This window comes from Globicephala melas, chromosome 8 (assembly GCF_963455315.2).
Source record: "Globicephala melas chromosome 8, mGloMel1.2, whole genome shotgun sequence".
NCBI lineage: Eukaryota > Metazoa > Chordata > Mammalia > Artiodactyla > Delphinidae > Globicephala > Globicephala melas.
In genome coordinates, this window is record NC_083321.1 from 15,855,430 (window position 1) to 15,879,923 (window position 24,494).

A 24,494-nucleotide genomic window follows, 5' to 3' on the forward strand; every position below is an offset into this window, starting at 1 on the left:
ATATCTTCCCCACCCCACCGCTGGAGTACATCTGGGGTGAGAGTCTGATGTCCACACTCCGGTCCGGAGGATGGGACATTTTCCTGGAGGGCCCCTCTGCCCCACTCTGCTGTGGACTGAGGGAAAGGCCTCTGTATTAGTTGGCTGAATACAAAGAGACCCAGCAGGAAGGCAGAGGTTTAAGGAAGACGGGGGCTCATTTCTCTCTCAGCGAATGGCCCATCTTGAGTCGACATTCCACCTCCACATGCAGCTGCATGTCCTGAGGTCCCCAGCACCGCCCTCATGCTTGGTCAAATGCAGGCCACAGGAATGCCCACATTGGTCCTTGGGGAAGAACAAGAGCCACACGCCTGCGGTCTTAAGGCCCAGGCCCAGCGTGACACGGCGACACGCACCGCTCGCTTGCTCATTCCGGAGCACTTAGCACGCGGCCCTGCTCGCCGCAAAGGAGGCAGACGGCAGCCTGGCCCTGTGCCGGGGAAGATGCTGAAAACGGACTTCACTGGGCTACTGGCAGTACCCACTACTCAGCTGGCTACCAGATATCCCTGTGACCCTCCTTCCCACAACAGAACACACTCACATCCTCTCCAAGGACGTGGATCCCAAACTCCATCTGGTTATGCTTCCCGATCAAAGTGCAGGATATCTGGGGGAAAGGAAATCCCCCCCTGAGCCCCACACGGCTCCTCCCACTTCAGTGACATAAACTGCAAGACAATTCATCTGCCCTCCCCCACCCCGGCCGCATCCCCCTCCCCAACCCAAATACGGTGGTGGACAGGGATAGGAAAACCACAGCACAGACTCTCATGGGGAAAAGGGAGGAAAGGAAACATTCAGAAGTCACTGGTGCACAGAGGGAGGCAAATCTCGCTGGCATGAACGGTGAGGAAGCTAACCTGGCCAACCTGGTGCTGGAAGACTCTCTTTTCCTCATCATCCTCTGTGGCTACATCTGAAGCAGGTGTTAAATAGTCTGGCTTCCTTGAAGGTTTCTTTGGGGCTCAAACAATCCTGATCACTGGCCAATTGCGACTTGCCTTGGCTATTCGTTCAAAAAGCTGTGGTCAAGGCGCTTCTAGCTGATTCTAGAGCCAAGAGTCATAAGCAAAGACCATTTCTCAGCATAATTCTGAAGCCTGTTTTATTTCATTGTTTCCTGCTCTGGCCCAGCCCTCTTGAGACAGGCTGGGACCTGGGACCCTTTGCTGCAGTGCTTGTACCTGGACAAATGTCTCCTCCAGCAACAAAACACAAAGAAACTGTAAGGTAGTGGGCAAATTATGGACAACAAGATACAAAAAAGAAAAAAAACCTAACTGCCACTTCTCTTTTTTTTTTTTCTTTTAAATTAATTAATTTATTATTTATTTTTAGTTGCATTGGGTCTTTGTTGCTGTGCACGGGCTTTCTCTATTTGCGGCGAGTGAGGGCTACTCTTCATTGTGGTGCACGGGCTTCTCATTGCAGTGGCTTCTCTTGCTGTGGAGCACGGGCTCTAGGTGCGTGGGCTTCAGCATTTGTGGCACACGGGCTCAGTAGTTGTGGCTCACAGGCCCTTGGGCTCCAGAGTGCAGGCTCAGTAGTTGTGGTGCACGGGCTTAGTTGCTCCGTGACATGTGGGATCTTCCCGCACCAGGGCTCGAACCCGTGTTCCCTGCACTGGCAGGCAGGTTCTTAACCACTGCGCCACCAGGGAAGCCCCTAACTGCCACTTCTGAGGAGCCAGGAGCAAAAGCAGGGGGTCAGGAGCAAAAGCAGGATACTGTGCATGGCCCCCCTGTACACAATACCACCCAAAGGGTGGGCCAAACGCCTAAGCCCCTCTGGCCCGACCCCTGGCCACACCCCTACCCTCACCCCATATAAGGAATCAGCTCACCCCGCAACCCGCGGTGAGCAAGCGAGCAAGGGAACCTGTTACTTGTTCTCCCTCCCCCCTGCTGCAGCAGGGGCCCCAATAAAGCTTTGCCTGAATTTCTTGTCTGGACTCTGATCAATTTCTATCGATTAAGGAGGCCAAGAACCGTGGTCCGTAACACTCTCACTTTAATTTGGGCTACATGGGGTGGCGGGGGAAGGGGAGGAGAGGGGAATGTGGATTCTCCCACAATAAGTCTGAGTGGGCAGATGAGACGTTTAGTCTAACCTTGCTCCAGGGCTGGATCCCGGGCCGGGCTTCCTGGGTGGCCTTCGAGAAAGGCTCTGAGCCACAACTGATGATTTCCTTCTGTGTGGGTTACAAAGAGGGGCGGCTCTCACCGCTGTGAGGCCCCATGTTTCTAGATACTCCTTATTCCTTTCCATCATTCATGTCTTGTAATAATTTGCTAAAAGCCACAGAGAGTAGCCAATGCACACAAATATTCTGTCTCTTTCCAACCACTTCTCCTAGAGCTATGTTCTCGGTCAATACATGATCAGCCTTCCAAAATGTCATAAACATGGTTTTACCAAATGCTTTTCCAAAGTATAACAAGGGGCTCTAACTTTCCAACCTGCAATGTTTATACGCTCCCCGCTTGCAGCAAAATCACTAAGTCAACGCCTAGCACTGCAGAAGTTTTGTTAGGACAGTACCCCACTGCCAGCGCTAATATTTCTTTATTCAGGGTAAGGGAAGGCTGGTATAACAAAGAGACCCAATAATGATTTAGTGGCTCAGAGAAGATAGACGTGCATTTCTCTCATGTGTAATTGTCCACAGTGATCTTTCCAGATCGGCAGGCTGTTTGGTTCCACAAGGTCGTCCAGGGGCCTGGGGTCCTTTCATCTTGTTTCTCTGCCATCCCCTAGGCCACTGGCCTTGTCGGCTCGATCACTGGGTTGCAGGCACATCCATGTTGTCACTTGTGGGTAGGGGACAGAGAGCACGGTGGGCAGGGCAGGAGAAGGGTACACATTAAGGCCGAGGTCTGGGAGAAACATGCTTCTCTTCCCAATATATGCCATTGGCAAAAACTTAGCACCTCGATAGACCTAAGTCCAAGAGCGTCTGCGACACAGAGGCTGGCTGTGTGCCCTGGAGGAAGCGGGAAATCAATGTTGGTGAACAATTATCAGTCTCCACTGCGGGCCTGGGAGCTGAATGGGCAGATGGCCATTGTGTGAGTCACGTGGCTGAGAGGACTGTCCACGTGGGAGTCCCTCACCCTCTCACGGCGTATATACACACAGTCTGCAGCGTGCTATTCCCCATCCAGAACCACACGGCCAGCAGACCTCCCAACACATATTTGTTTGGTAAACTTGGCCATGTCCCTACAGTTCTCTCTAAAACGATGCCTGCCATCCCACCCTGTGCCAGTGGGGGCCTGAGGGAGATGCAGGGCTGCACCACGAAGCTGCCAGGAGATGGAAGGATGTGCAGGCCCGGGTTCTCCGAGAAGCAGACTCCAAGGTGGGATTAAATGTGCAAGGCTTTCACGAGGAGGCATGCTTGTGTGACGTGAGATACAGAGAGAAGCAGAGGGAAGCCAGCCAGCAGGCTGCAAAGCAGGAGTGACCCCAGAGAAGGAGAGAGGGAGAAAAGGTGTCCGTGGACAGCGCTGCAATCTGAGGAAGCTTCTGCATTGCCATCGGGAAATCTTTGAGCCAAAGTCCACCAACGAAGAAATCTCATGTCTCCCAAGAACTGTTCTGCCTTAGAATCCCAGCCACGTACACAGTCGCTGGTGGGGAGCAGCCTGTGGGGGGCACAGCCTCCGCGAAAGAAGGGGATGGATTGCAAAGCCAGAGCTGCTCTGTACTGGTCAGTTACACCCCTGTCACCAGAGGTCTGCAAGGCCCATTCTCATCGCCGCCACAGGGGGCACAGTAAGAAGTTGCGATCATATTCTAGAAAGAGTGTAGGCTTTCAAATAGAAAAGAAAATACATGTGGCAATCCAGCTCGCTACTGACTAGCCGTATGCCATTGCGCAAGAAACTTAACCCTGCTGACCCTCAGTTTTCTCCTCTGTAAAACGCCTGGGTAAGGTTCTCAGGATGAAATCAGAGTACCCACAGGAGGTGCTCACGAAATGGTGGTCTTTATCCTCCCCCCATCTTGCAGAGCCCGGTGGGCCTAAGAGCCACCCCAAATGTGCTCCCTGACGGAGGACTCCCAAGTCCACAGCTGACCTCGATTCCCTGGGGTCACAGACAGCACCTCCCTCTCACCACCACCCCGCCCCCCACCAAGCAGACCCAGGAGTGGCACACAGCAGACTGCAAAGGACAATCTGGCACTTAAACGAGTCCAAGAAACACCCTGATAAATATCTCCCCCAGGGCCAAAGAGGAATGTTTAGAAGAGGCCGCCGGCCAGGGCTGGGATGGCGACTTGCTACCTCCTCTGAGCTCCGGCTTGTTTGAAAACTCATCACCCAGGCTAGGACTGTGGGCTAAGGCCCAGGTGGGGAAGGGAAGGAAGGAGGCGTCTCCTTGGACAAGCTTGTAAAGCCAGACGGCTGGAAAGCCAGACGGCTGGGCAGGCTTCCACCCACCCCTGGCACATGCCGGCGCTACAGCTCCCAGAGAGGCGCTCTCACCCCGGTTTTCTCTCTGCTCCAATGCGCAGTCTCCAGACTTTCTACCTCGCCTTCCCTCCCCACTACTTTCTACAGACCCCTTTCTCTCTCTTCCTCTCTCTCTCTCTCTCTAAGGGTGGCCCCTATTCTTCTCAGTCTCCTGACATTTTCTGGCTCCCGACTCTGTATTTCGCCATCTCTCTCTGTCTCTGAGCTTCCCCGTTTCCCCGAGGGCCTCATTCCTTCCCATCTTTCTGGTTCTCATGCTCTCTTGCTCCCTCAGCTCATGTCTCCCTCTTCTTCCTCCTCTCCCACCATCTGGCCTCCCGGTCCAGCTCAGCCCAGCCCAGCCGCCTCCTTGGAGCCCGTGCTGCCTTGGATTCCCTTCGAGCCACAGGGAGGAGCTGAGTCCCAGAAGTTACACAGGGGCCTCAGAGCAGCCCCTCCTGTCTCCCCTCCTTCTTCCTCTGTGCAGAGCAGAGATGCTCGGAACCAGAGAGTGCGCCCGTGTAGCGCAGGGGCCGTAGCACCCCGACCCAGCCATACCCCCGACATGACAGCATCCCAATCTCTACCCCCAGCCTCTCTCCATGTCACCACCTCTTCCAAACTTCTTTCCATATTCAATCCTTAGAACTGCCAGTATAGGCAAAAGTAAGAAACTGAAACAAATGGGACATCACTTTTATACCAAAGAGTGGGAAATGAGCTGAATTAAATGTGGAGTACCTATTTAAGAGAAGTTCATAAAAATCATGATATAGATAGATACATACTGATGTTAAACAGAAATCCAAGTAAGAAAAAAAAAAGCATCCTAAATAGTATTTAGAGCATAAACCCATTTTGTAAAAAAAATATATATGTGGATATATATATATATATATCCACATATATACACACATATATATACATATACATGCACACATAATACAGGCATAACCTCCAAAATGTTGACATATTTATCTCGGGGGTGGTAGGAGTATGACTGACTTGTTTTTAATATAATGAACAAATAGTTCTTGGGTAACAAAACATTAATTTAAAAACAAATCAGGAAGTAGGCAAAATGAGCATCAATCTTCCTCACTGCCCCCTTACTCATTTTAACCCAACAAACTTTTCGGAAGCACCTACTGGGCGCTGGGCCCTGCCAGCAGCTGAGCAGGAATTGGAGCGATCGAATGTGGTCCCCTACAACGTCCCCAGACATTAGCCAGGATGACTCAAGGAGACTCTTCAGGGAGGCCTTTAGCTGGGGTATGGGCTGAAGATGGGAGGCTGGAGAAGGAGGCTCTCCAGCAGGGCGAAGGGTATTGGCAGGGCCGTGGTGCCCAGAGGGGGACGCCTAGCCAGGATGTCAGTCTGGAAGGGTGAACCCATAGGAAGGTTTGCAGCACCTGCCTCTTGAAGAGCAGAAACAGGAGCTATCGCCCAAGATGTAAGATAAAATGGGGGTGAGGGGGGTCAGGATGAGGGAAGAGAATGGGGAGGGGGCTCGGGGAGGAAGTTCTGAGCTTGGGCCACCCTCCTCCCACCCCAAGGGGCTCAAACCAGCCTCGCCACGGCCACTGCAGAGACGGGAATCAAAACATGGACCCACGGCTGCCTCACCACGCCGATGCCTTTGCAGTTAAGTGCCTTGGACACGTGCCCTCACAGTGGAACTGGCTGTTGCTGGGGACTGAAACGGTGTATTCCCAGGGGCGAGGGCAGCACCAAAGGCTGCAGTCCCCAAGGCCCTGAGCCCGGCAGCCTTCTGTGTGAGCCAGAGGGGAGGACATTCTTTTACACCCTGTGTGTTCTATTTTTGTTTCTTTGTTTTCTTTCCTCTGCCTTCTCGTTTTCTACAGAGCCCAGGGTGACAAGACGTGCAGGGTGAAGAGTAAAAGGCAGCTCAGATGCCCCGCAGGGCTGGGCTGAGCTGAGCGCCAGGCCCCCACCACCAGGGGGCATCCATCCTCTCCGGGTCTCTCTAAACTGCTCAGCGGAAAGCCTGGCCCTGGTGGCTCAAGTCTGGAGTGTTCTTGGAGGGGTGGGCTGGGAGGGGCCCCCAAGTGTGAGGACCTGCACTCCTCAACCGAATGTGGCTTATTACCCCCATTACCACAACGGGCCGGAGGAGCCTCTTACACTGCTAACCCGGAGGATTCAGGGCGTAGACAGGGATGCAGACAGCTGCTGGAAAGCACTGGAAAGACAGAGTCCTGTGACTCAAGGAGCACTGGACGCGGAGTCAGGAAAGCACGCTGCGCGGCCCCTGCTCTTCATGTGACCTTTCCCTAGGTTTGTTTTCTCATCTGTAAGCAAAGGCGTGTGTGTGTGTGTGTGTGTGTGTGTGTGTGTGTGTGTGTGTGTGTGTGTGTGTGTGTGTGTGTGTGTGTGTGTGTGTGTGTGTGTGCGGGGGACTCCGTGGTACCCAAGCGCCCTTCAAGCTCTGACCAAAGACAGATTCCTTGAGGAACCTTGAAGAGGGCAAAGGGAAGAGCTGGAGAAAAGGACCAAAGAACCGAAACAGCCGCCGTTTGCTCCCCCAGCGCAGGAGCGCCTGGCATCACGCTGAGTCAGCGCGGGGGCAGCGGGGCCCTCACCCGCAGGCGACTTTGAGGGCGTACCCACACTCTCGCCAGCTCCCAGCCCTGCTTCGGACCCCACCACCCACATATCCCCGCCTGGGTCTCCTATCGCTGGCTCAGGCATCTCCCCACCCGTCGCCTGGAAAGGGCTCGGAGTGAGTGGGGTCTTCTGTGGTGGGTACCGGGCGATGACCCTGACCCGGGTCTCCCTGAGAGGTCAGCTGCGCCAGGCAGGTGTTCTTCGTCCTCACAGCGCCAACCTTCGCCTCCCTAGCTGCTCCACCCCACCCTGGACACGGGCGATGGGGAACAGACCCGGGAGGCAGGAGAGCTCTGGGCCGGGTGGATCCACCGGGGAGGCGGGTAATGCACCCGGGCACCGGGGACGCGACGTCGTTCCGGCGAGCGAAGCTTGTGGAGTTGCCTCCACCCGGGGATTCCCGGCCCCCGTTAAAGCGAATCCTCCCCACTTCTCCCCCAGTCTTGGGAGCCTGGGCCCTCAAGGTTCAAGAAGTCAAGAGCCTTGAGAAATGCAGTGTGCAAATATATTGACTTTATTTGTCTCCGTTCGGGAGTCTCACAGACATATCCAGGTAAAAAGAGCGTTAAATAAACGCCGTCAGCCATCGCAATGCAAAAATAAATATCAATCCTCCGGCCACAGCAGCAGCTGCGCTGCACCCCAAGTCCCATCGGCCGCGCCTAACAATTATAAAAGTGTTCAGCGAGAGTGTGTGGGAGTGAGTGTGAACGGGTGTGCGCTGGGGGGCACGGTGGAGCCATGTGCAAAATCGGAGTTGCAAACCATCGGACAAGGGCATGGAGCGGCTCTCCGGGAAGCCCTGGTGACCCGGGGCGACTCGGCGAGGGTGCGCCTCCCCGCACACACTCACAGCAGAGTTCGTACTGGGAGGAGTTAAAAAATAAACATTTACAAGGGCAGAGAAAGCGGGCCCCCTCCCTGGCGCCCCGGCGCGCGCTCCCGCCCAGGGCGAGCGCAGCTCGGGGAGCCCCGACCAGTTCGTAGCCGGGTGAGGGTGCAAGCGCTCGAGGGGCAGCGGCCCCCGGTTCTCGGGGGTACCCCGGGGGGCGGGGCCCCTAGGGGTTCGCACATCTGTCCCCGGCGGGCCGCCGAGGCGCGCGAGTCCCGGCTGCGGGCGGCGCCCCTCACAGGGCCGAGTCGGAGTCGCTGGAGTCCAGGCTGTTCCTCAGTTTGCAGCTGCCGAGCTGCTCCCTCTGCAGCGACAGGCTCTGCGTGCTGCGGCGCAGGCACTCCAGGCTCTGCAGGAACGACTTCTTGGCCTTCTCTTCCTCCATGGGGGACACGCCCTCTTCCTCCACCTCCTGGATCTCGTCGAAGGTCACCGGCTGCGTCTTGAAGCGGGACTGGCGCGGCCGCCGCAGCCGGCCCTTGCCCTTGGACAGCTTGGCGGGCCGCACGGGCTGTGGGAACTCGTCGGCCAGGCACACGAAGTGCGGCATCACTGCCTGGTAGCTGGAGCAGATGCCCATCAGCTCGCCGGGCTTGGCGGCCGCCATGGCGCTGCCGGCGTCTTCTGGGCCGGACGGCGGGGCGGCGGGGCTCTCCGGGGGCGGCCGCTGCGCCGGGGCCCCCCGGGAGGCAGCAGCCTGGGGCTCGCCGGGCGGGGGATCCAAATCTGCTGCGGGGTGGCGGCGGCCCTCGCGGGCCCGGGTCGGCGCTCCTCGGAAGGGCAGGCGGACCCGTCGAGGGGTGCGGGGCTACGGGGGCGCTGCTCCGCTGCGCTCCGAGGCGCTCGCCGCCGCTGCTGTCGCCGTCTGCCCCGCGGCGGCTCGGCTCGCCGCTTATATAGCCGGCTCCTGCCCCCACGGCTGCGAGCTCGGATGACAGCGAATGCCTTTTAAAGCGTGCGCGCCCCGCGCCCTTCCGCCTGACGTCGCCCCGCCACTCTGGGAAAGTCGCGGCTCTTTCCCCAGCGCCGCCCGCCAGCCCGGCTCCGGAAGGCAGGCCCCGCCCGCGCGGGTTCCGGGAGCATCCGAGGCTCCGGAGAACGCTGCGGAGCGGGGGCGCAGGGTGGCCCCGGAGCACGGGTCCTGCCCGCCCTGGGATCCCCAAGTCTGGACCAACCGCGGCGGGCGCGGGGGCGCACGTCCGCCTCTCCAGCCTCCTAATCCCAGAGGCGCACAATCCAGGCGCTTGGTTATTTGGCCGCTGAGCGCGCGGGGCGGGGGCAGCCCCCAGTCTCCTTGCTGCAGGGAGAGCCAGGCCACCCGGGCTCCCCAAAACTGAGTTCCGAGGAAGGACTGGATGTCCTCTTTGGATCCATGCCACCTCCCTCCCCAAACACACACACACACACGCACACACACGCGGGCACGAATACAAACACACCCGATTTTTCCAGTCCACTTCTCTTCCCTGTCTTCTCTATGTTTGTCTCCTCACTACCCGCACCCCCCAAGTCCCTCGCGCACCCCCATTCGTGGTCAGAAAAATGACACTTAGATATGGCACTAACAACAACAGTAATGATAACTAACCATCTGGAGAGCTTTACTCCAAGCTAGGCAGTGAGCTGTGTTTTACATATATTATCCTACTTCATCTTCCTAACAGCCCTGTGAGGTAATCCGTATTTTCCCAGTTTTACATATGAGAAAGTGGGGGCACAGAGAGGATAAGTAATTAGCGCATTAGAGACTGCTGGGGAAAAGTGGGCTCCACTCCAGAGTCCATGCTCTCATAGTCCCCTGGTAGGGGTTGATACCTACCAATGCCCCCATGGCTGGCTTCCAAGAGCAGGTCCCCTGCCCCGGGGTTCCCAGACTCCCAAGAGGAAACTGTGAGCATTGCTCTGACACACGGCCCTAGGGTGCCAGCAGCCAGCTCACAAGGCTGCTGGGAAAGGAGGGAATCCATGGAATTTGGCCTCCATTCCTTCCATAGCCATTCAACAAAGATTTATTGAGAACCTACTGTGTACCAGCTCAGGAAAGTCCCCGCGCTCATGAAAGTGACAGTCTAGGTAAGGGGGCGGGACAGACAATAAACACCTAAACAAGAAATGTATGGTGGGTGGTGTGATAGCGATGCAGATGGAGAGGCGGGGGGGGGGGGCGAGGGAGCAAGGAAAGGCTCCCCAGAGTGGGTGATATTTAAGGTGCCCCCCGAAGGACAATTGTAGCACCACCAAGTGTTTAATAGATGCCACGCTCTGAGCACTTTTTATGCATTAACTCATTTAATGTGTTCACTATTTTATTTAATCCTCTTAGCAGCCCTGGATAACAAGTACTTTTACTATCCCCATTTACAGATAGGAAAACCAAGGCACAGAGAAGCTAAGCACCTTTCCCCAAGGTCACACAGCTAGTAAGCAGCAGAACTGAGATTCAAACCCAGGCGACTTAGCTCCTAAGCCCTCTCGCCTACACACTACACTGAAGCTGTCTGCCCCATGGAGGACAAAGAAGGAACCGGTGTGTGACCAGTGCGGGGAGAATGTTTAGGGCTGAGGGAATGCGGTGTAAAGACAGTGAGGCAGGAAGGAGCTTGGCTTCTTCCAGGAACAGCAAGAAGACCCATGTGGCTAAAGTAGAGGGGGCAAGGGGCATGAGAAGTAAGGACACTCACGGAAGGCCTTGAGGGCCATGTTAAGGAGTTAGCATTTTCTTTTTAAAAAATTTATTTATTTATTTTAATCTTTATTGGAGGATAGTTGATTCACAATGCTGTGTTAGTTTCGGCTGTATAGCAAAGTGAATCAGTGATATATCAACATATATCACTCTTTTTTAGATTCTTTTCCCATGTAGGTCACTACAGTGTACTGAGTAGAGTTCCCAGTGCTTTACAGGAGGTCCTTATTAGTTATCTATTCCACATATAGTAGTGTGTATATGTCAGGAGATTGCATTTTGTCCTAAGGGCTATGGTAAGGCACTGGAGCATTCTGAGCAGGGGAGCTCCGTTCTACGTTTTCAAAAGCCCACTCTGGCTGCCGTGTGAAGAGTAACTGGAAAGGCTAGGGGAAGAAGCAGGGATCCCACATAGAAGATCGTTACATAACCCACAGATATAAGACACTGAGGACCTGGATGAGAGTGAAGAAAATGGAGCTGTAGGGAAGTGGTCAGATTTGGGATTTGTCTGGGGATAGAACTGAGAGAACTTGCTGATGGACTGGATGGCGGAAAGAGGTGTTGAGGGGAGGGGGGTGGAAATCAAGGCCGACATCTCTGTATTTGGCCTCAGCAAATGTTAGATGGTGGTGCCACTGATACAGGGGAGGGGTGTGGGGAAGAGAAGGTTGGGGAGGGGAGGGCCATTGTGGGGTTGGGGTCTGCAGGTTACCCATCAAAATCCACTACCCACCAGGGTGATGCCTGAAATGATCATATTAGAACCATATTATGTGAAAGAAAAATTCACTTCTCTAATCCTAAAGCCACTGTATTGGGGAGTTACTTTTTTTTTTTTTTGCGGTACGCGGGCCTCTCACTGTTGTGGCCTCTCCCGTTGCAGAGCACAGGCTCCGGATGCGCAGGCTCAGCGGCCATGGCTCACGGGCCCAGCCGCTCCATGGCATGTGGGATCTTCCCGGACGGGGGCACGAAACCGTGTCCCCTACATCGGCAGGCGGACTCTCAACCACTGCGCCACCAGGGAAGCCCGGGAGTTCCTTTTAATAGCAGCTTAGCAATACTCTGATACAGAAATTGGTACCAGGAATGGAAAGCTTCCATGTATATCAACCCTAAAACATGTGGCACTGGCTTGGCCAACAGGTGGTGAGCAACATGGAAACATATACTGGAGAATGGAAAACCAGTGACCCTTGTTATGTTGTGACAAAACGTTTAATAAAAACATTACCTGTGATAATTTGGAAGGCAGACCACATGCCTACTTGAGCCACTAATTCTAGAGAAATGGTTGGAAAGAACCAAAAACATTTGCATGTGTTGGCTGCTCGATGCTGCCTTTAGCAAAGATACTACAAGAAAGAGATTGGCTGGTTTGCAAGAAGAGATGAACAGAAAAGGAGATAACATAGAAAATCACTGTCCTCGGGGTTGGAAAAACCAACTGGTTTTGCCCAAAGAACAGGAGATCAGACGCGCTCAGAGCCTTTCTCAAAGCCTGTCTATTAGGCCAAACAATAAGCCAAACAAAGGAATCACCCTTGTGGCAAAGTATTCTCTTAGGGGTATAGCCTTGTCATCCAAGTCTATTATTTCAGATGTCCTTAGGGACTTTTAAACTTTCATTTAAAATGGGAGAGAAAGGGCTTCCCTGGTGGCGCAGTGGTTGGGAGTCCGCCTGCCGATGCAGGGGACACAGGTTCGTGCCCCAGTCCGGGAAGATCCCACATGCCGCGGAGTGGCTGGGCCCGTGAGCCATGGCCGCTGAGCCTGCGCGTCTGGAGCCTGTGCTCCGCAACGGGAGAGGTCACAACAGTGAGAGGCCCGCGTACCGCAAAATAAATAAATAAATAAAATGGGAGAGAAAGAGGTGGGTTGGGCAACACAGACAGACAGTAACTCCATCAAGAAAGGAACTTGGGGTGTGGTTACTGCCCATGGAACTGACTAGAAGCAGAAAGACCCAAAGCCTACTATGCTTCTGAAGGGATTGTTATTATCAACCAAATTGAAAGGCTAGACTTCAAAAGCCCATGATTGTCCCAGCCTAAATAAGCGCTCAAGGAGGACAGACTTTGAACACCCTGTTGGGTGGTGGTCGAGAGCCACAGACAAGGAGGAATGTGCCAAAGGCAAAGCCGGGGGCCAGGGAGACACAGGATGAGGGAGTGCCCCCAGAGAAGGGGGTCCCCCCCCACCAAGGCGGGAAGGCCTCACCATTCTAGGGGGTGGAGCATGGCAGAGACTGCTAGCTGTCCGCCCAGTTGGGCCCACTTCCCAGCTTCCTTTGCAGCTCCGTGGGGCTGTGTGTCTAAGCTCTCATCTGTGCAAGTGAGCAGAAGTCAGACTCCTGTCTCACTTAAGAAGAAATTCCTGCCCGGGATTTCCGTGTTCTTGCCCTCACACTGGCTGGAAGCCCTGGAGGTTTCGTGTTAAAGACAGCAGTGCCGTCATCAGTCTGGGTCCCTAAATGACCCTGTGGGATGGAGCTCTCTACCAACCTGAAACATTTCCCTTGGAGCTATTTTGTGAGAGCCACCAACTGAATATGTTTAAGCTACTCTAATTTGGGGTCTCTATTATATCGACTTAGATTGTCCTAACCAAGAGAACCACCAGACATCCAGGTGGAGAGGTCGAGCAGGACACTGGAACTTAGAGGAGAGGAGAGGGATGTAGGTGGCCGTTTGGGACTCGTCAGGGTGTAGACAGGGGAGCGGGTGAAAACCCACCTTCCAGACAGAGAAGGGCTGGGACCAGCAAACACTGGGAGGAGTGTGAGCCAGTCAAGGACTCAGAGAAGCAACGTCCAACAGGGTAAGAGCGACACCAGACGAACATGTCAGAATCCCAGAGAAGGATGTTTCTAGAAGGAGGGAGATGACTAGAATGGCAGTCTAAAGACAGGTCCTAGCCTGGCTCCACCTGAACTTACTGTGAGGCCTGGGCCAAGCCATTTGTTTCCCTGCACTGAGGACGTCTCAGCTCCCCTGCTGCTTCCTCAGAGCGGCCTTCCTGGCCACCCTCCTCAAGGTTCCCCCCTCGGTCGCTGTCTGCAAGGCCTTCTCATTTACTCGTACTTGTCAGTGTGGCCTGCCTTCCCGGTGGACTCTGTCTTTCCAGGACAGGCTAGGTTGCTTCCCCTGGCCACCCTGGGACACGGGCTGGCCATTACCGGGGATGCAGGATGGTCCCTCTTCTCAGCAGGCCTGTAGCCCTGGAACTGCAGAGGGAGGACAGAGAACGTCATCTGTGGAACACCTACTCTGTGCCAATAGTGCTTTACACGTGCCTCTCTTAAATCATCCTCATGGCATCCCTTAAGCGGGACCCTACTATCACCCCATTTTACAGCTGAGGACTGAGGGTGCTTTGCAGCTTACCGGGGTCACCTTGGGTGTTAAGTGCTGAAGCCGCCACTCAAGCCAGGTCTGCCTGACTCAGAAATCAGCGCTCACTGTTTGCAACAGTGCATCTCACCAACGCTTTGATGTGACGGGAACAGCACAGGACTAGAATTCAGACACCCAGGTTGCAGCAACAGCTCCATCAGCCACATATCCTGTGGCCTTGAACCCATTGCTTCCCATCTCTGAGCCTCAGTTTCCCCATCCGTGAAGTGAGGAGGCTAGACTCGGATTTGCTGGGGGCCCCTCAAGCTCTAATATTCTAGAATCCTTGGAAGGGTGTACAGATGGGGGGACCCAGTTGCAGGAAGCAGATGTTTCCTCTTGGGCCAGAGTGGCAAGCAGCCCGGGCTAAGGCTGCAGGGGAAGGCTCCCCTCCATGGAGGGGGATGCTGGGGGAGCAGATGGGGCGGGAAGATGGCAGCAGACTGGGGAGGGGCTTGTGCCATCACCTCCTCCACCATCCTCACCCACACTTTGGCTTTCGGGCAGAACCAGGGTTTGAAAATAGCAACCACCGGTTATTCGGCTATTAGCAGGGCTTTGTTTCCAAGGGAGCCTGCGGTACCCTGGCCCAGGTCAGAAGGGAGAAGGGATGCTGAGTCCGTTCCGGGATGCAGAGAGGCAGTGAGCCACAGAGGCTGTGCAGCAAGGTGGGAAGAACCAGGTCAGAGTGGTTCTGGTCACAGGTCCTTCTCTGCTTCCCGACAAGAGGGCTTGGCCTCTTCCTGTGGCTGCTTTGCTGCCCTGGCACAGACCTATTGCCAGCTAGAAGCCTGGGTCGGCTGGCTGTGCCCTCCTGCTCACCCAGAAGTCTCCCCAGAGTGGATCTCAGGCCTTCAAGTGCTGAATGAGGTCATGGTTATTCCAGATGTTGCTGTTTGGATCCATCTGTATTCTGGGTGTATTTGGCTCAGCGACCACTTGTCTACGTGTGTGTGTGTGTGAATCCAGGTGTGCGGAGATGGAATACAAATGTGAATTTGGCATAAGGGGCGGGGAGGAACAAGTGCCAAGGCCTCTCCCCAGGGGTCCTGCCGCCTGGCCCCACCCTCCCCTCCTGCTGCGCCCTCTCCCCACTGTGGGCCCTCCGCACAAAGCCCATGGCTTCAGCATCCAACCACCTGCTTCTGCCTCACTCAGAATGAGCTCTTGGTCTGGTACGACTGTGAGCATAAAAGTGTTTTGATAATTTCGCTGGGCGGTTGCCATGACAATCCCCAGCAAGCTCCAAGAGAGGGTGCTGGTGTGTGCATGGGCGCGGGGAGAGACAGCAAGCCTGAGAGACAGAGAGAAGGGAGAGGGTGCAGGGAGATCCCCAGCGGTACCCTCAAGGCAGATCTTCAGCCTCCAGTCCCCCCCCCCACCCCGGTGGCCCCATTCATGTCACGATGAGCTCACTGTCTAATCTGGGCCTCACTGTACGCAGTGCAGCAGAATACCAGCTGCTGGCAGGGAGGCTGCTGGAGCTGGCACGGCAGGGCTCGTCCCACTGGGGGAGGCACCCTGACAACCCCCCACTCCCAGGATGAGCTCCAGGGAACACCATCCTGGACTGGGGAGCAGGGAGATTCTTGGGGACCCAGAGGGAGGCAGAGCCCAGGGAAACCTCCCAACAATCATGCCCAGGCTGTGGGCCTGGCTTGCTGATGTGAGTAATGGGAATGCATTTCCCTGCTAAGGGCTTGCTAGCTGGCACAGCTCTGGCAACCCAGAGTCTGTGGCCCAGTCCTTCCTGCATGCTTTTTTGCAGGCCTGAGTGTCGCCTCTCCCTGCTGGCCAGGGGATCACTACGTGGATAATGATAAAATTACCATCTGTGGCACTTGAGCTTGGCAAAGTAGTTTCCCCTCTATGACCTCAGCAAAGCAGGGGTATCTTTGCTGTCTTTTGAGTGGAGAACAGGGGCTCAGAGAGGGGAGGGAACTAGATGAAGGTCACACAGCAAGCAGCAAGGTGGTGGCAGAATAAGGATGGAACACAGTCCTGAACTTTTTAGTCCAGCCTCACTGGCCTGAGGACAGGTTCTCCAGAAGGGGTCCATCTGGCACTGCCCCTCACATATAGGCAGGGAAACTGAGGCCCAGAGACACCCCCCAGCTAGTAAGCCTAAAGCAGCACATGCAACCTCAGATTCTGAGAAATTTCACCGCCTCTACTGAACCACGAGCCAGCCCCATGTGCTCCGCAAAGCAAACCCCAGGAACTTATGTTCCAAGGTTAAAGTGCCAGTCTCTGCCCTGGAAGGAGAGTCTCCTGGTTATTGGCAAAACAGAGCAGAGGGCAGCTGGAGCTGGCCGAGAACACAGAGGTGAGGGGCCAGAGGTCTTCCCAGTTAGTGCCAAGCCCCAGCTGCATAAGGCAGCATTTCAAAGGGCCCCTAGCCTCTGCTATTGGAGCTGTGTGGCCTTGGGCAAGTCGCTTCAGCTGTCAGAGCCCCGGTGACTACAGCTATCAAGAGCCAATGCGCACAGGAGCCCTGGGAGGAATGGCTTTCTGTGTTCGGGAAGCAGCTGCCCAGGAACAGCAGTCTCTGAAGATAGAGGTGCCCTCGTGCCTGTCTCCAGCTTGGCTCAGATCCCTAACAACTCGGATCTGAGCCCGGATATGGATGTTTCAATAATTATCATCATGGGAGGGGGGCACCAAAAAGAAAGTGTTGTGGGTTCTGAAGACGACCCACAAAGAAGACGTTCACGCAGCCTCGGCAACGGGTAACAGCATGAGAAGAGGCAAACAGCGTATCGAGGCTGCCTGCTTGGGCACCCTGGTTCTAGTGCTTGCCAGAAAGTTCTTCTTGCTACCCTGTGAAGGCGGAGGCCTTGTGCCTGCCCCATCCTTTACCCAGGGTGGCAGTTATGAGGATCAAACCAGATTGTTCTATGAGAACATACTGGGGTAAAATTTGCCCTGCAGGAGGGTGAATTTTTAAATGTATTCCAAAAAATTAGGGTTGAAACGATGCCCTGTTGCGTGATGTGTTGTGAGCCTGGCCTTGAACTGGCACACACCATCAGCCTCGTGAAAAGCTCCTGGCCCGCCATGGGGGCCCAGAGACTCCATTCTCCCCAGTCGCTGCCTGTCTGCCTCCTCAGACATTGTCTCCAGCTGCCCAGGGGACACAAGATGCCTGCTGCACCCCAGTCTCTTTGCACATTCTGGACACGCTGGGGCTGCAGGTCACTCCCAGGACAGCCCACTCAAGGCAGCCTCTCTCCAACACTGCTCTCCTATAACTGGCCCATGGAAGGCATCTCCCCCTTCTTTCTTTAAGGCGGCAACAGCTGCTATTTCTCCAGCCATTCCCTCACAGGGACACCCAAGGGGACAGGATTTCAAGGAATGAGTTTTCTTCAGGCCAGGCACCAACACAAAGCACTCGGTACCTATCATCTCACCCTTAAGTTTATCCTGCAAGATGGGTGTTGCTATCTCCAAACTTTAGATGAGGAAACAGGCTCAGAGATGTTAGGGAACTTTCACAAGGCCACACAGCCAGGCAGAGATAGAGTTAAGGTTTGAACCCAGGTCTATCACTGCCAAAGCTCATCTCATCATCCATCAGCAGCTCTCACGATGGTGACCCCTGGACCTGCCCAGACAGGGGTTCAGTGAAAGGAGGGACACAGTGAAGCGGCTGTGCCTGAGGAAGAGTCTGGAATTCCAACTGGGAGGCTCCACTTCCCAACAACTTTTTTTTTCTTTTTTTTAAATTTATTTATTTATTTATTTATTTTTGGCTGCGTTGGGTCTTCATTGCTGTGCGTGGGCTTTCTCTAGTTGTGGTGAGCGGGGGCTACTCTTCATTGCGGTGCGCGGGCTTCTTACTGCGGTGGCTTCTCTTGCTGCGGAGCACGGGCTCTAGGTGTGCGGGCTTCAGTAGTTGTGGCACGTGGGCTCCAGTAGTTGTGGTGCACAGGCTTAGTTTCTCCGCGGCACGTGGGATCTTCCCGGACCAGGGCTCGAACCCGTGTCCCCTGCATTGGCAGGCGGATTCTTAACCACTGCGCCACCAGGGAAGCCCCCCAACAACTTTTCCAGAGAGAAGGCTGGTGTCCTCTGGCCCAGGCAGCGGTCGGGTGGGGTGGGGAGAGGAGTGTGGATGACATCCAAACCCACTCTTTTGCCCGTGGTGATGGCACAGGGCCCTCCCCACCCACGGACGTCCCGGCACTTGATGCAGTGCATGCAGGGCCCAGCCAGACAGTGGGCGCGCCAGGACCTCCCACGGAGGTGAGAGGGCACTCGGAGCAGTGCCATCAGGCCAGGGGCTCCCTCCCGCATCTGAGATGACTGTTTGAAGACACGAAGAAGAAAACCACAAAGGCTTGGTTGATGGGGGTCATGAGGCCAGAGGAAATGGAATAGAACTGCCAGCTGCCAGCGCAGGAAGGAAACTTCCAGATGAGCTGGGTCAGTGTTCAGAGCGAGGGGTGTGACTCATTAGTGGGCCATACAATCAGTTAGGGAGCCATCACCAGCAGTTCTGAATGACGCAGAACAGACAACATCAGAGTAGAGACGTGTAATGAAGTGTTGTTCTATTAAGCTTTAGTTTTAGTTAAATGTGTGTGGAAACTTTTTTTTTCTTAACGATGAACTGTGGTCAAAACAGCTACAAAAAATTAAATTGGTGCAACCCCTGTATTCTGCAGATGGGAAAACTGGGGCCAAGTGCAGAAGGGCTTGGCCCAGGGCCCAGAGACAGGATGCCAGGACACTACTGCCCCAACACCCAGGGGCCACCTTTCAGAGGCCCAACTTCTTACTCACCTTTTAACCTTAGACACAACCAGCCTTGCCAACTGTTACCCCATGTTGCTCCCAGGCGAGAGTGGGAAGAATACAGTGCTTTGTATTGGGGTGGGGGGCAATGGGGTGTCGTGAAAGACCTTTCTCCTTCCTCTCTGGCTCTCTCCCCGCCTCCTTTCCCTCCTCCCAAGCCCCCCTCCATGGGAACACCCCAGAATCAGGTCCCTTTCCACACTCCCTCCCACTGCTCCCCCAATGGCCCCGTACAGCCGCCTCCCAAGTCTCTCTTGGCCAGGCTGGGGCCTCTCTCCCCCAAGGCCTTGTCCTAGACCCGTCTACACAGAAGTCACGCCACCTCCATCACAGTGAGATCCGCCCCAAGCCCGCAGGTTGGAGGAGCCTCCTCCCCATCTACATTATTCGATGATGCCAGTTACCCAGACCGAGACGGGTCTACACTGTCACGCTCAATTCTCGCAACAACCCAGTCTTATTGGCAGACAAACTCAGGCCAAGAAATTTGCCAAAGGCCACACAGCAGTAAGCGGAGGAGCTGGCTCTAGAACCAGGTCTACACGGCACCAAAACTGACACGTGGACACTCCCCTGCCCGGCTGATTCCTGGCAGCGTTCCTCCAAAGGATTCTGGATGGGGCAGGATGACCGTGTTGGGGAGGGGGGAGTATCTCTTACCTTAGTTGCAACCAGGAAAGGAACCTTCCAGCCCCGGGGGGCGGGGGAAGAATACTGGAAATGTTCTCCCAAGCCCGCTGAGTCCCTCCTCCAGGAGGGGAGGACAGACTTCTCTGACAGGGGAGCTTGGAGAAGGCAGTGGCCTGGGGGAACGGTGAATCCCTTTCCTGCCCACTTGCAGATGTGCCCGCCCACAGAGAGGGAGTGTGCTGCTCGGCTCCTGTGCCCCCCGCCTGGGAGGGAGGGACACCGGGAAGGGCCAGCGTCCACCTGCTGGAAGCAGGCCTGGAGGCCCACCTCCTTGGCTCTCCACGCGCTGGCGCGGCGGGGCTGGCAGCGACTCTCCCAGCAGCTGGCGGGGACAGGGCCTGCTGTGCTGTTTCCTTGAATAGGGTGCCTCAGGGCCCAGACTTGGTGAGGGAGTATCAAGAGTCTGACCATGGTCATGGATAGAAGCCAAGGTCTCCCATCCAGCTCTGTCAGACATGTTGACCTCATAGCTGAGTCCTGTGTCTGTTTTGCTTTTGCTTCAGGACTCGCGGCAAGAAGGGTTGTTACCAGCACCAGGAAACCCAACATCTTTTCTCCTCACTGCTCCCAGAGTGCCTACCAGGCCACACACGCAGATCCCTCTGCCTGGGCTCCCGTCCAGGTCTCGCACAGGTCTCCCCACCTCGAGTGCCATCCCCTCGCTCCCTCCTGATAAGTACATTTTCCTGAAAGTCTCAGCCCTCGGAGGCTCCCCACCATCAGAGCCTTTGGCCTGGGGCGGCTCCCAGGTCTGATCTGGGCCCATCTTCTCTCACTGTCTCTCCTCCAGCTCAGCACTCCCTACACAAGCCCTGGACACAAGCCACCTAGGCTCCACTGCTCATGAGCCTTCAGGCTGTTACTTCAGGGTCCTCCTTCCCATTCTCCAAGTGCCTCCCCCGCCATGCAGCGTTCCATGACCACTACCCCAAATTACGTCCCATATTCCTCCAACACGTGTGGCACTCACTGTCAGGACCCCTTGTTCCACATTCACCTTGTTATTGAGGTTCTTCAAATACGCGTCTTGTTTTCTCAACAAACGACACACTATGAGACAACAGTTCTAACACTGGCTAAGAGGTACTGAGTGCTCGCTTACTCTAGGCCAGGCACAGCCTCTCCTTCAAGGAGAGAAGCTTTCTAGAGCACTGGCCTGGCACGTTATTGCTGCTCAAAGCATGGCACGATTTTCTCAAATATACGCAAACACTGGTGGGAGGAGAAGTTGGGGCAACCTTTCTGGAAAGTCATCCACATTATGTATTCAAGGCCTTAAAAATACGTATAGGCTTCCAAATCTGGGCCAGGACCCCACTTTCAGGAATGTATTCTAAGAAACAATCATACACGTGCACAAAGGTTTAGCCACAGGACGGCTGCAAAAGTGGAGGGGTGGTGCTTCAGTTTCATCAATTGTAAAGTGGGAATAAAAATAATGCCTAGCCCACGGCCTGTTATGTGGATTCATAAATCATGAGTCAATGTATGTAAAGCACTTAACACAGTGCCTGGCACAATATTCAGCCTCTATAAAAATGTTACTTATCTCTTCTTTTATTATTTGAATTGAGGTCTGATTGAGGCCAAATCCTGGACTCCTAGCTACACTGCAGCCCCACCATCCACTCTCATGATTTCCAAAATCAACAGAATGGTTACAAATAGCAAAAGCAACTCCAACCCGAACAATGCTTGAATTATCCAACACAATGGACTGGGTACATAACGATACAACTATATACCATTCTATGCAGCCACTTCTTAAGGAACAACAATTAATGTCATGCGTCAATTTAAAAACTAAGTAGCAAAAGGCTACAAGCTGATGAGTTCAGTATGAAGTTGCTTGCTTTTTGTTGTTGTTGTTGAAGTATACAAACGTGTAGAGAAGAAATCCACTGCAAAATGTGAAGAGCTGTCACCTCCGGTGTGAAGCTATGAATGATTTTCCTTTTATCTTTCTTTTAAATTTCTTACCAAGAACACGTATCCCTTTTGTAGTTAGGAATAAAAACTAATGTTGAAGAAGAAAATGAAAACCATGCTGGTTTACTTCTATCTGTAATAGGAGGGATCGTGTCTCCCTTTTATATGTTCCCCACTGCATCTAACACACAACTGTGGACATAAAAGCCCTGGTCTTGAACAGAATTCCTGATTCAACACTGCCTGGCAATCCTGTTTACTCTTCCAGGCCAAGGCATCCTGTACAGAATCTAGAAGTGCCCTGCAAGGACAAGAAAACAATGGCGGGGGTGTGTCACACAGGTCTGTGACCCGCTTGCCAGGCTGGGGAACATCATGAACTGACCCGAGGGGGAAGAGGCGGTGGAACCCGGCCAGGGCTGGTGCATTAGGAGACCAATTACCTGGGGAGCATGTGTCGAGGCCGCTAAGAGCTACCGGGCCTCGAAGCAAGGCCGCTTTGACATCTGGGAGCTCTCTTCAGTGCGCTGTAAAGAGCTTCCCAGGAGACGCTTAAGTGCAGCTGGATCTTAATATGATCAGCCTCCTTGTGCACAATTTCCATATTGCTCTTCCTCCCACAGCCACTGGGCCTCCCCTCGCTGCCCACAACAGAGGTGCAGGCACCCAGGGAGCCGGGCAAGGGGAAGGGTAGGGTCACAGGGCCATCTGTCAGTCACAGCGGCACTGCCCACCCAGCAGAGGGGTTAGGGTTGGGGCTAGCAGGGCATGTGGAATGTTCTACTTAAAACGATTACATTGCTAGGCACATTAGCATCAGGCATGTCACATTCATGAGCTCGACCCTCACAAGACCTCAGAGAGGTGGCTGCCTCTGTGTCCACTTCACAGCTGAGGAGACTGAGGTTTGGGGGCTGACAGACGGGTCCAAGGTGACTCAGCTAGGAAGGACAGAGTGGGACTCAAGGCCAGGTCAGCCTGGCTCAGGTTGAGGCTAGATCCACGGGGGCTCTGCAGTAAGTCTGCCAGATGTGGAGCCTGGGACAGAGGGGGTGTGTCAAAGCTCTTTCCTAATTCCACCCTTGCAGGCAGCACTGTGACAGTAAAGGGGGCCTGACCAGTCTTGCCTGAAGTTGTCCAGCTAAGTCCCCCAAGCAGCTGGTGCAGAGCTTGGCCTGCTCTATGTTCGGCAGGAAGACGCTCCCTCGAGCTGCGCCAGGGATCCTGGCCACGTGCCGAGCCACCCAGCCAGGACGGCATGGAGATCGCCAACACCAGTCCCTGGACGGCTGCCCCAACAGGCACAGCGACCTTCTGGGGCTGTCTGTGCCCATGTTCCCTCTTGTCACCAGGGTCTGCCTTCAGCTGGGGATCTCAGAAGAGGTCACAGAACCTCAGAGCGGTGGAAAGAACACTGGCCTAGGCACTTGCTGTGGCTCTTCACGCTGCTTCTGCCAGCATGGCCCTGGGTGGCCCTCAGAAGAGCATCTGTCCAACGGGGAGAGCAGCTCCTAGCCTACACCCTCACAGGACTTGTGGAGACAAAGAGCAAGGCAGGGGGAGAGTCCGCCAGCTCTCCTCTCTGGCTCTCCTCTCCGAGCCCAGGGCGGGAGGCCCTCCAGGGGGCCGACTGGGGGGCGAGCGGGAAGCCACACACTCAGACGTCCTCCCCAGATTTTTGCCTCTAGGCTAACTGTCCTCCTTTCCCCTTCACACGGGGTGAATAGAGGCTCACAGCTAACATCAGAGACAGGGTTCAGGGAATAAATTAGTGGCTAATCCCTTGATATATTTTTCAGAGAAAACATTACAGAAAAGTTTTCTCTAACCAACAGGGGCATGGGGGAGACACTTCTGCGGGGCCCTCCTCCTCTCCTGGACTCTCCTGAGTCCCGACCGGGTGGGCAGCAGCCTGAATACCCCAGGCCCAAGTCTGGGAGGCCCTCACGGCATCCTTCGTCCACCCATCCCACAAACTTTCTTTAGGCAGGGAGGACACAGCCCGCAACCCAGAATCGCTTTTTGGAGGGTGTGGATTCCCTTCCTAGATGGTCCCATCCTCATGCAGACAAGGGTGGGGGCAGGGAGGGACCTGGTGGCAGAGGCTCCGACTCGGTCCTCAGACCGACAGAGCGGCCCGGGGGAGGGCCTCCCCGCTGCAGCCTCCTGGGAAGGCGAGGCTGCCGTCCTGTCTCCGCGGCTAATGCTGCCCTGCAGGCTCTCGCTCGCCTTCTCGGGGGCGTCTGGAGCATCACAGGCGCTGTGCGGCAGGCGCTGGCCACAGCGCTCGCCCACACCCTTCCTGCAGTGGGCGGCTAACTGCAACCTGATCACGCAGCCCTCGAGAGCCCCACGCCTGGCCCACCACTTCCTCCTGCTTCCCGCCCCCCGGGGAGAAGCTTCCAGGCTCCCAGGCAAAGACCCGAGGTTTTGCCGGCTGCTAAAGGGGATGAGAAAAGCACAGTCCCTCCAGCCCCAGGAGACTCAGGCTGCCGCTTCCCCCATCCCCCCTACGCCAGGGCCGGGGGAGGCCCAGAGATCGCACTAAATGCCTGCAGACAAGTAACCACGCAGGAGCCTGCCCACCAGGGACACCCAGTCTCAGGATCTAATCTATCCTCTAGGTACCTCAGTTTCCTCAGCTGTTTAAAAAACCAACCAACCGCCTCATAGGTTTGCTTTTAAGAATACGTCAGATTATGTACGTAACAGGTCCAGTAAATACTCTACACTTCCTCCTGGCTTTCACCTTTCCTTCCCTTTTAGAAACCTAGACTTTGTGTCCAGAGTTAAAAGCTAGTAGGGTCAGAGGCCAGGATCCTGCCTGAGCACGTCCACACTCGTGGAGGCCACATGAGAATAGGGACTGTCCCTGGTGTCCAGGGAGTGTGACATCACCATTACATGGAGGGGAAGTGATAGCATTCAAATAACTGTAATGATAACAGTGTCACACATGCCTTGGTC

General features: G+C 55.0%; 2 protein-coding genes across 10 annotated transcripts in view; both read right to left on the reverse strand.

The window, feature by feature from the left end:
- LOC115857517 (alpha-ketoglutarate-dependent dioxygenase alkB homolog 3) overlaps positions 1-24,494 on the reverse strand; it is a 181,723-nt gene that overhangs the window by 118,957 nt on the left and 38,272 nt on the right. The gene's annotated exons all lie outside the window — the stretch shown is intronic.
- Positions 7,624-8,942, reverse strand: C8H11orf96 (chromosome 8 C11orf96 homolog). Its single transcript, XM_030864645.3, has one exon. It carries the CDS (start codon positions 8,629-8,631, stop codon positions 8,260-8,262), a length of 372 nt encoding a protein of 123 aa, XP_030720505.1. The 5' UTR covers positions 8,632-8,942; the 3' UTR covers positions 7,624-8,259.